General features: G+C 40.6%; 1 protein-coding gene across 1 annotated transcript in view; it reads left to right on the plus strand.

Moving 5' to 3' along the window:
* MCTP2 (multiple C2 and transmembrane domain containing 2) overlaps nt 1–12,175 on the plus strand; it is a 132,211-nt gene that overhangs the window by 61,413 nt on the left and 58,623 nt on the right. The window contains exons 11-14 of the mRNA XM_088139178.1: nt 4,598–4,784; nt 5,687–5,780; nt 7,428–7,530; nt 10,886–10,988. Coding sequence (XP_087995304.1) covers nt 4,598–4,784; nt 5,687–5,780; nt 7,428–7,530; nt 10,886–10,988 — 487 coding nt within the window. The remainder of the gene's footprint in view (nt 1–4,597; nt 4,785–5,686; nt 5,781–7,427; nt 7,531–10,885; nt 10,989–12,175) is intronic.

The raw sequence follows: 12,175 nt of genomic DNA on the forward strand, positions 1-12,175 counted from the left end.
AGGCTGCTGCAGACTGCTGGAGGGAGAATGGTACCATGAAAGAAAGGGTATTCATACAAATCCTTCAACAACCTTGCCGTGAAATATGTGCAGGGATATCACTCTGTGCCCATGAGAATTTTACTGAAATTCTATTGGCAAGAAATTGTAAGAGCAATTTCTCTTTCATCAAATAGAATAGGAACTAATAACAAATGCAGAATTTCTCAGCCTGGGACTTGTTTCAGTTGCTCAGGCTTGATGAGGGTGGTGGTGCCACAAACTCCTCAGCCCCCACCCTTTCGCAGACTCCTCTGCAAGTGGCCACTCCCACCATGCACGATTCCCCCTTCGACTCTCTGTGATGTCTCCTCTGGGTTCCTGAACGAATTGCCTCCTTAGCTTTATGAGATTTTGCCTCTCCCCGCTACTCCCGTTCTGTATGGCTGGCTTCTTACCAGCAGAGGTCTGGTGAAACACAATATGGTTGCAGCAATTCTGGTGTTAAATAGTTGCAAACTGTTAGAACTGGGGTGGGAGTCTCTCGCCATGGGGAAACAGTTTTGAAAGCATGACCATGGTGAGTTTATGGTGTGCTCTGCTCTTCATTTTGAACAGCTGCTGCTGGGTTCCCTTGCCTTCTATTGAATCCTCACCCAATAGTAAGAAAGGAAAAGGATGATTCTATTGCTTAGGAAGGGAGAAATAATCACTGTGCAAACAATTAGACTCCCAAGTAATTAAACAGCTTGATTGTACATTAAACTCAAGATGTGTTTGGCTCTTAGCAAAGTCCTTTCCCCCCTTCCTCCTCCTCCTCCTCCTCCTTCTGAATCAGTTCAATTCAATTAGTTGTGGTTTAAGCATGACCATGTCGTGATATACTTTAAGTGGACCCATGCCCTGGAATTGTTTGGCCGCTGATGTTGACTGTAGTTGCAATTCCTTAGTTAAACAGTGCAGTCAAGTAAATAAAAATATACAATCAAAGCATGCCAGTAATTAAATGATGACACTGATAATGAAATGATATGAATGAAATCAGGGATTCCTGATATTGTACTTCACTGGACCCGCAGAACGAGAGATCCAAAGCTTCAAACAATTGTTATGGCAACCTCTATTGTAGGTCTTTCACTACTCCTAACTATTTCTAACGCAGACTCTGTCTCACATAGGAAGGCCTTTGTACTAGTGAGGTGTAATGCCTTACCCTTGAAGAAGTTGGTGAGGCGGTTCCATAACATCCCACGTTTGGAACACCTCTGTCTCTGCCCAGACAAAATTATCAAGGCAATCTTGCACCCCTTGCTGTGTGGTCTCTTGTACCGTGCTTGGTGCTCTGGGTTAATACTTCCCCTCATTACTAAATATATATGTTGACCTGAAACAGAGATTGTGTGCTTTCTACTAGCAGATTGAACTATCAAAATTTATGTGAAATTGGCCAAATTTTACTCAACTGCAACTGTTATCAGAAAATGCTGGGTTGAATCATGCTTAGGCTTGGATGGTTTGGCTACTTCTGTTGAGATTAGAAGGTTAATAATGTTTGTCACCATATCTATCTCTAATGTGTTAATTTGTCAGTTTATTGCTTTATGTGGTATCTATTTTAAAAAACTCTGACAGTAAATTCAATAAATAAAGAATATAAATAACAATAATAAATAATAATAAAAATGTAGTAATTGAATCATCATTGTTGTCATCAGTCAGCCCTGTAGGGCGTTCTTGGGCTTCTGCTGTCTGTATAAGCTGACGAACATCCTGCAGTCCATCCATCACAAGTAGAGCGGCAGTCTGAATAAGTGTTATGGGATTGATATAAAATGCTCCCTTGATGAACCCCAACAGACATCTCTGGTTGCCTTCTACTTCAATTGAAGTCTCTGAATTGTCTCATAAGGGCAGCCCCACCCAGCAAGCAATGCAGTAGTCTAGTTTAGCTTTAATTAGTCATGAACTACCCAAGGACAATCAGCTTTCTTTCTTGACAAAATAGCCATTTCTGAGGAGCTTAAGATTCCCTGGAAGATAGTTTGGAATCAGCCTACCTTAAGCAATAAGAAGAAGCTCCAAATGCACAAACATTTATTCAAAATAATGCACATTTTTAACCCCCCCAACATTCCTGCTTTTTTCCCTATCCCTGTGCCCTGCAGTGTAACGTTCAAGTGTCACAACCAATGAATTTTTAATTTCATATCCACCCACAAGAATCTAGCAATACCAGTTCCTCATGTTCATTTTAGTTCTTTCATTCCTTCTTTTTAATGTTTATTTTAAATTACCAGCTGTATAAACAGCAATATTTCACAAAATTGAGTCAGTAGCTTTTCAACATATTTTGTGTCTCTCTAACGGACAATGCAGGATTCAAGATTCGGAGATGAAGGTGGAATGGACTTTGTTAGCCATGAAGAAATGATTCTTGTTTTGAGGTGCTTCATTCTCTTGGCTGAAGACTTGAAAAAGAAGCGTTTAGAACTTTTTGGAAGTCATTTGTTGAAGCCTTTGGGTTTTGTGCCTTCCTTTTTTCTCCAAAACCAGCTATTTAGAAATGGAAAGTCTTTGCAGTTCATGACAGATGGATGCCAAGTGTTCAGGCTCTGGGATCTGTTTGGGATTAATGCATGTTCCATTTCCCAAGTAGAAGCCCACCAGGAGATGATCCTCCTCCTCCTCCTCCTCCTAATTAGGCAACACCTTAACAGGTTCTTGCTTTAAATAAAAGCCTTTCAACAGGCCTTCAGCTGTCAAAATCTGTTCCAATTTCTCTCTCCCCATCCAGAAACTTGACTCCTGTGAATACACGGCAGGGATCTGAAGCTGCAAGTATTTATCTTCTGTAAGAGCTGAAATCTGCAGAGTTCCTTGGAAGCTGTGCTCCATTTGCTTCCAAATAAAAGAGCTTTGAGTGCTCACACCACTGGCCTTCTCACGGCTACAAATTTGAGAAGGATTCCCCCCACCCCTCTTCCTTCCTTCCCTGCCTTTCATCCACCTTTGAAGACTTCAATGTTTTTGTGGCTATCTTTAAAAGAAATGCACAATTTTTCTTAAAATGGCAAATGCTGCTTTCTGGAAGCAGTTCTCTGGAGTGCATCATCATGAAAGCTGAGATAGGTAGTGACCCATTTAGACCTTCTCCTGGGGGGCTGCCCCATTTCTAAAATTAAGTCCCCTTTGGTCACCTGCATCAATACTAGGGCCCATCAGTTTCAGGGTCTATTTAAAAACAATACATCCATTTTCAGAGACCATTTTTCTTGAAAGTTATGGAGAGTTTATATGCAGATTCCCCAATAGGTGTGTTTAATGTTAGTTCTCTTGATTTGTTGATTTGTTTGTTCTTAATACAGGAAAATGTGTTCCTTGCTATGGAAAACTTCCCCAGTTTTGGTTTTTATAATGTTGCTGATTAAGAGCTCTGTCTTTAAAAGTCACTAGCTCTTTTTGAGCACCACTTTGTGAAACATTTGTTCTTTGTTCAGGAGTGTGTTTTCCTCCAAGAAATGTTTTGGGTGCATGGATTAAAGGAACTAATAGTGTCTGGGGAGGAAGGCATGACGAGCTGTGTCCCTTGAAGTAGGAAGTGAGAAGGTTGTAGCTGTCTCCTGGGGGGTTGCAGGGCACCTCATAAATTCCACCCACCAATATTTTTTAGCCTTGCCCATTTCAAGAGGCATTGGTGACCTCAGATGGACATCTGGGGATCCATGGCACCCACAGACCATGGAATGACCATCAGAAATCTTGCAGTACACCGTTTACAAATCTTCCCTCTTCCCCCCCAAAAATATTGAGATGATTTTTCCCTTTTTGGAGTAAGAGGCAAAATATGTGCCTTAAGCCTAGAGCTACTCTGGTAACCGAGGCAGCATATAAGTTGATAAATAAATCTCTTTTTAAAAAAAACTAAACTAAACTAAACAAACATGGCCCAAAACAGGAAAAAAAAACAACCTTAAATTTTGGGCCCACCAATTTTGGTGATGGGACAAGTAATCAGGCATTTTGTGCCTTGCAGGTAATGCTGAAAGGGGAAATGCAGCTCCTGGTTGACAAAGGTTCCCCGAGCACAATATATTTGCTATATTTATTTGGTTTAGTTCTTGAAATCAACATATGCCCAAGAACTCCGAATTCCTTTTGATTTCTTCCTGGGGTTTAGCATCTAAACTCCAGCACTTGTTGACTGAATGCAAGAGATGCATGAAGTTATGGAGTTGGTCCATGTGTTGGACTAAGAGCAGAGAGACCTAGGTTTTAGTCCTCTCTTTGGCATGGAAGCTCCCTGGAGGGACTTTGGGTCAGCTCCTCTCTCTCAGCTCAAGAGCCAGGTATTGGGGAAGGTGCTGGTCTCAGAGTGGAGAGGCCCAGATTTCTTTTTCTAGGGTCCTATGGTAAGCCCTCCAAATAGTAGGATATTTTCATTCTGGTGTAGTTTCAGCTTCCTCCCTCCAAATATCTTCTGAGGTAATACAGTCCAGCAGAAGCCTCTACTGCTTGCTCTGAAGGTTATAAAGCACTCATCACTTTGTAATAGAGGGATAACTCTAAGCAATGTAAGATATGAAGCAACTGTGTTTTCTTTTGCCTGTTACTGGTTTAGATGCAAAGTCGATGTTGGAGGACTCCCTGACAAACAAGCCAACCGCTTGGAATTGCCCCTGGAGAAACAGCCTGGATTCTTGGTGGTGGTGATCTCTGTTGCACCTTGCTATGGGGTCTCTGTCTCTGATTTGTGTGTGTGTCCCCTGGGAGACCCCAATGAAAGGAAGCAGATTTCCCAGCGTTATGTGAGTTTGGATGGTTATATTTTTTTCCTTTCTCCTTAAGCAGGGGTATCCACAGGGGCAGAGCCAAGATCTGTGAGATGGCGGGCATGGCGTTGTGATCAAAGCCGCGTTCCTTTTGTGTGTACAAAAGCAGCTTGCAGTTTTTGACCCTGCCCCTGGAGGAAGGATGCATGTGAGAAAGGATACAGAAAATGTGACAGCCATTTTTGCCCACCTAGGTGCAGTCTCTAGCTGATCTTGTCAAGAACCTAGCAGGATCAGGTCTGGTTAGATGGGAAATCCCTGGGAATTCGTGGGCAAAACCTAAATAGAAGGAACATCTCAGAAGAAGGCAGTGGGAAAGCACTTCTGTGTTGCTGCCACAAAAGTTATATAAAGTCACAAGCTTCTGAGCTTTACTCAAAGGTGACTCTACTGTTTCTACACACTTTCAGAGTAAAGAGTGGTGAAAATAAAAGCCAAAAAAGCATAGAGTTCTGTGAAAACAGAATATTGCTTTCAGCCAAAGGGCAGTTCTACAATTTCTCTTCCAATACCTGTAGCGTTAGGATTAGTCTGTTGTTTTATTTATGTGTGTGTGTGTGTGTATAAATAAAATGTATATGCAAACATATACATATGCATACACACATATATGGACATCTGCAATTATGATTTGCAATTTTTGCAAACAGTATATTTCAGCGTAAGTATGGAACTGCTAGGAAATTAGACATGAGTTTCTTATTTAAGGAACTGGCATGTTAGAAAAAAGTAAAAGAGGAACGGAAGGATTTAATATGAGGCCTACTTATTGAACTGGTTATTTGGACTTGGGAAAAAGTGCTTTTAAAGGCTGACACATCAACTGTAAAATAAAAGCTTTCAAAGCATTGTTTTTCTAACCATTATTTCCTTTTCAGAGTTTAAGGAACTCTTTCCAAAACATCAAGGATCTTGGATTCTTGCAAGTCAAACTTTTAAAAGCTGTTGATCTGTTGGCTGCAGATTTTTCAGGTACCTATTTTTTTACTTCTCTTTCACTATGTTCAGCATGACTGTGAATTAAAATAGTGGTTAATTTGTGCTTGATCTTTTGTTCTGAGAATGAAATAATATCTGGGGAAATGCACACATGCATTCATTTATAAAGGGTGCCTATAAAACAGATTTACGTATCTGTTATGTATGATTTCAGTATAAAACGTGGCAAAAATGTTAGATTCATATTCCTATTGTCAGTTAAGCAAACATTACTACCCATTTCATGTTGTAAAATAAAATCAAGGATTCTAAAATTAATCATTCCCTAAACAAGAAGAAATACTTTGCATATAGTCTATCTTATCTAAAATATATATTTTTTTATAACACTACAGTGGCATTTCATTGCCTATCTTATCTAAAACTATTTTTTTTAAATAACCTCAGCCAGCAAAGTTTTATATATATATAAAACTAAAGAGGTGCCACTTAGTATCATCCTGGGTTATGTTAGTATTGCAGGGATTCTATTTGTATTCTGATTTCAGACCCTGGACTGAAATTTTGGAAGAGATGCTTTGACTGTTGTTATTTTACTTCTCACTGATGCCATTCACTTTCTAGTGGTGAGAGAATTTTTCCAAGTCCTTTTCTTTTCTTTTGTCTCAATGCCACTTGGTACTGGAGCCATCCTTTTGAGGTGACTCTTGGAAGAACAAAGTGGACAAGAAAAATGAAGTTCCTGAGAAGTCTGGCTTGGTTCTGCTTAATTCACTAGTGAATCCAAATTTAGCCTGCTCCATTTTGAAATTTGAGCGGGGATGTTCAGACTAGAGGATCTCTTTTTGGTCAGACCTAAATCAAGCTTTGCTGTTTTATTCATATTTCTTTGTTAGTCCTGTATCTTGCTTTTCCTCCAGGAACTCATCCCATTCTCCCTCAAGTTTTGTTTTCATTAGCAGTAAGATAGGTAATAGACTATAAATCTAATAAATAAGTAAATTTCCTGTGTGAGCTTCCATGGCTGAAGCTGACTGGTCTCTAAATTACATAACAGCTCCCATGATATTGGGTCCTATAGATTAGACCTATAGATTACAGAAGGAAGTCAAACCACTTGGAAGAAAACAAAGGCAAATTCTGTATTGTTGCCAAGAAAACTACCAGGCCTTGTAGGCACCAGGAGTTGAACTTGATTCAAAGGAGATTCTGCTTTCCTGCAGGGGTTTCCATTTGCCCTCACCTAGTCCTTTGTTAAACAGCCATTTTGGTGTAGTGGTTAAGGCATCAGGCTAGAAACCAGGAGACCATGAGTTCTAGTCCTGCCTTGGGTACAAAGCTATCGGGATGGCCTTGGGCCAATCCCTCTCTCTCAGCCCTAGGAAGGAGGCCAGGGCAAACCACTTCCAAAAAACCTTGCCAAGAAAACTGCAGGGACTCATTCAGGCAGTCGCCGGAGTCAACACTGACTTGAAGACACACACACAGTCCTTTCTTAGCTGAGCAGAACCTCGCAATATTTTTCTAGCAGATGACTTTTGCATCTCAAACAAATGCATTTCCATAAAGGAGAGTCTGAAACAAAGAGAACAGTCTCTCTAGTAGTTCACCAGAATATTGGCAAGCTTCTCTTCATTGATCAAATTCTTGAACCTAATATATTTTGGTTTGTTTCTGTAGGCAAAAGCGATCCCTTCTGCGTACTGGAGTTAGGGAACAGCAGACTTCAGAGTTACACCGTTTACAAAAACCTCAACCCAGAGTGGAATCAGGTCTTTACTTTGTAAGTGGATATGTAACAGAAACTCCTGATTCTAGGGATGACCAGCATAGTTGTAATACATGCCAAGAGAAAGGTGGCCCGCCTAGTACAAACCAATCTTGCAAAAGGAGGTGCAGGACATGTATGTGTTTTCAAAATATAACAAATTGTATTATTGAGCCTAGGACATACCTTCTTCAGAGTTTCTGCACTTTAAAACCAAGAGCAATGCTTTATATTTTTTTTCAGAGCCTTCTGAAAAAAATTATGGCATTTACCCAAAGTCTAGAATTTGTTAAGTTTATCATCTTAATAGTATTACTCTTAATTAGTTTTAATACTCTCAGAAGCTAAACCCAGTTAATTACTTCAAGATGCTTCCTTGCAGTCTTTGAATCCACATAATGTAAATGTGAGGAATTAGCAAGGTAGTCAGGAAAATCTTTAGCAGAGAAGGTGGTAGAATCTTCTAGAGATAGTAGTGAATGCTCTACCAGTGATCTTTGGGTATTTGCTACTAGAATTTTCTTTCAGAGGACAACATGGTCCACTGAGAAGAGGCAGAACTTGATGGCCCAAATGATTTTTCTTCCAGCTCATTGATTCCATGACCATGCTTGTATCTCTGGTGGAAGAAATGTTGGAAAAAGGAATGCTATGGTATTCAAGTAATTAAGAAAAATCAAAAGTATTTAACTGAGTAATAGATGGCCCTTTTGAAAGAAGACTCAAAGGAGATGGCTTGCAAGGAACAGCATGAAAACAAAGGGTAGAGAGGTTGTAAGCAGTGGTGGAACTCATAGGACACTAAGAGAATCAGGATATTGTCTAAGTCATTGAAGGTGCACAGCCAATATAAAGCTCTGTGTGTGGTGGGCCCAACATCACATAAAGAGTTACTTGCCAAACAAAGCCCCTCTTGGAGTCCATAAAACATTATGGAAGATTCTCAGCCTGGTGGCTGTGCTGGACAAAATTCTAGGACAGATTACAAAGCAATTTACCTTTGAACTTCTAGAAAATAATCTATAAGAACCCTTCCTCACACCAGGCAGCTCACAACTGAGAAAGCAAGATACTCACAGATTCAGAATAGGCAGGTTTACTGCAAGAAGAAAAGGGGTTAGGTAACCTTGGAAATGTGTCATGGCCTTCATTTATCTGTGAGTACTTTAAGGTGGAGCCTCTCTATTGGCTTTGATCCTCTTTATACCTAAGTCTTGGTTCAATGGGGAAGATGCTAACTGCTTTGCTGATACCACAAAAATGTTCTTGTTTTTCACTGTTTTGGAAACATCCATTCTCAGGGTCAGAGAATTCCATCAGAGAACCATTTGATAATGTATGACATAATGTCCATTTGTAAGCAGTGGTTCCCAGACTGATACAGATTATTTGGGAGACTGTTGTGTTAACAAGAACCATTTGGAGCTTCTCTGTTATAATAAAGAGACCTGCCTCCCTTCTGGAGTATCAGAAGCCATTAGAAAGAGAATCAGAAAGTCTTCATCTTAGTGCTCATTGAGATTCATTTGTTCTAAAGAGGAAGTACTTAAGTTGCTGGAATTCTCATAACCCCAGCTCTTTCTTCTCAATAAACCTTGCTAGAAAGACTCTGTGAGAATCATGCTTAGAAAGAACCCCTTTCAGTTTTATGCAGCTGTCAAAGAGTCTGACACTATGTTGATCAGATGGTAAAATATAGATAGGGTATTGCAAGAACATCAGGTATATCTACAGTTGGTTAAATATCTCTATATGCATTTAATATCTTTATATGAAACTATTGGGAAATCACACTGTCCTATCTGCTCATGCTTCACATTTTAATAAATGATTGGGATAAAGGTATAGAGGGATTGTTTATCAAACATGTAGATCACTCAGAGAGAATTGTGACTGCTATTGACAGCATGAAGATTCAGAAGGATCTTGGCAAACTTGAAGAATGGCCCAAAATCAGCCAGATAAAATTTAACAAAGTTCAGTCTCTTGTATGTCTTAGCACAAGACATCAAGTTGTAACAAGTTGTAACAGCCTTGGTGTAGTTTGTATGTAAAGGTTGTAGGAGCATGCTAAAGACAAAGATGTTGATGCAACCATAGTTTGCAATGTGGAACATAGTGCCCAGAACTAATCATTCCACTCTGCTCTGCATTTTGCAGGCCAGATTTTGAACACCATGTCCACTTTGAAGCACCATGTTTTAAGAAGGGTGTTGACAAATTGTAGAAGGGCAAAAATGAGGGCGAGGTAGTTGGAAGACCACATTCTATGTAGAACAGTGGAAATCATTAGATTTATATCCTGCCTCTCCTCCAGGAAGGATACGTAGAACTCCTTGCTATAAATAATAGGGCTATGCAGTGCTTCAAATTCAGTTCCAAAAAAGAGCTCTGGAGTCTGCAGGAACACAAACATAGCACCTGTTGAAGACAGCTGTGCATTTGCACCCCATGCATACCCAAAAGCATTTTTTCCAATTTTTTACCCAACATGCTGCTTAGCCCAGGAGAAGATAAAGAGGAGGCAAGATAGCAGCCTTTAAATATTTCAAAAGTAGTCATGCAGAAGAGAGCCAGTTTGGTGTAGTGGTTAAGGCACCAGATTAGAAACCAGGAGACTGTTGAGTTCTAGTCCCACCTAGGCACAAAGCCAGCTGGGTGACCTTGGGCCAGTCCCTCTCTCTCAGCCCTAGGAAGGAGGCCATGGCAAACCACTTCCAAAATCTTGCCAAGAAAACTTCAGGGACTAGTCTAGGCAGTCAGCAGGAGTCAACACTGATTCAAAAAAAAAAAAAATGTCACACAGAAGATGGACTAACACTCTCTTGCTCCAAAGGGCAAGGCTGGAACCAGTGGGTAGAAAATGCAAGTGAATGGATTTGAAGTGAATGTTAGGAGAAACTTCCTAACACTAGGAACACGGGAGTGTCACAGACCATCTCAAGGGAAGTGAACTGCAGGGCCTATTGTAATGTAGCTTTCCATAACTTGTCTTCCACATGTGTTGGGACTACGACTTCCAAAGTTCCCACCCAGCAATGGGATTAGGGGAGCTACAGTCCTAACATATCTGAAGGGCAACAAGTTTGGAAGGCTTGCTTGAGTGAAATTTTCTGTGGCAGATTTAACAGTGAGCAGGGAGATGAGCTGCTAGAGGATCCCCAAGGTCGCTCCCGTTCCTGTGATTTCGAATCCTTGCAAAAATGAAGCCGATTTGATTGGGTCTGAGGGAAGGGGGAATGTAATTCCTGGATATGCAAGTTTAACCCACCAAAGTGATTGGAACTTAATGACTGAACGCGCATCCTTAGCTCTTTTTGTGGCAGACGGAATGAATATGAATTCCTAACTCTGCAAATCTCTTTTCCAGCCCCGTTAAAGACATCCACGATGTTCTGGAAGTCATGGTGTTTGATGAAGATGGAGATAAGCCGCCTGACTTTCTTGGAAAAGTTGCCATCCCTTTACTGTCTGTAAGTTGTTGTTTTGGCTCCATACTTCATCTCAGTCTTAATGGTCTCCATGGGACATGGCTGCATTCTTATCCTCTTGCAATGATGTGGGCAGAAAGAAAAATAACCCTGTCTTGATGTTGGCATTTCGACAATCCTTTACATTGCAGGTAGGGTTCTCTTTCAATCATGCTTTGTGTGTATGAAGACAGGAATATTGGCATAGTTTTGATTCATCCGTTCAGCAGCCTGGTTTCCTTTGGACCGTATTTCCTTTGTTTACTCTCTTGCATACTTCACTGTTGTGCGCATGGGCACACACACTTGCACACACTTTTCTCCAGGGCACTTAGAATATGCCTTAATTAGTATAGCTGATTTTCTAGGTACTTTCGGTATTCGTTGTCAAGTTAAGGTTCAAAACAGACGTAGCATTTCAAGGGGACCGAGTGCAATCCAAATTCATGGCATTCTGCTGAGTCAAATCTGGGTTAGTTGTGCTTAATTATATTTTGGATGGGATTTTTTTTGTTATTGCAACTTAAGCTTAATTTCATCGTGGTACACAATCATCCTTATTATTATTGTATAGTTTCATATAGCTGCAAAGCTGATCCAGAGTACTATTATGGTGGAGATGTTGTCAAGGTCTTAGTATCACCAGCCATTTAACCTTTGCAGCACATTTGCAAAACCACCTTCCTTTCCAAGCTTTTCCTACTGATCTGTAGATTATATCCCTTCATATTATTTTGTTTTTGCTTTCTCCACTCAAGGGAAAGGGAGAGATTTTGGGGGGCATTAAATACGGTTTGATAAACTCCCTGTTCTTTGCAGCAGGCCAGTTTATTTTACCTTTGTCTCTAATAAGGAGGCATCCGCTTCTGTAATATAGGGAAACCCTGCTTGGTGGCAGATAAGAAAAGGACAATGTATAAAACAAGACCACCTTTCTGGGCCAGGTGTGCCTGTGGAGTGGCAGACTTGTCCCTTTATGAAAGGGTTGCTGTAGGAGGCATGGCCTATCACAAAACACCCCTTTACTAGAAGACAACCTCAGGATGTGCTCTTAAATCCCAGGGGGGCCCAAAGGCATTGATGCAACTCAGTGTAATGCTACAGGCTGACGCAGCAGGCCAACCATCTGTCTGTCTAAGGAGCCTAGTGAACACCAAGGGGCCTGTCTGAAGGCACATTGGTAAACCAAG

The sequence above is a fragment of the Python bivittatus genome, unplaced genomic scaffold, assembly GCF_059951505.1.
Source record: "Python bivittatus isolate LINGU-HERP-01145 unplaced genomic scaffold, Pbiv_v1 ctg000210_np1212, whole genome shotgun sequence".
Lineage (NCBI taxonomy): Eukaryota > Metazoa > Chordata > Lepidosauria > Squamata > Pythonidae > Python > Python bivittatus.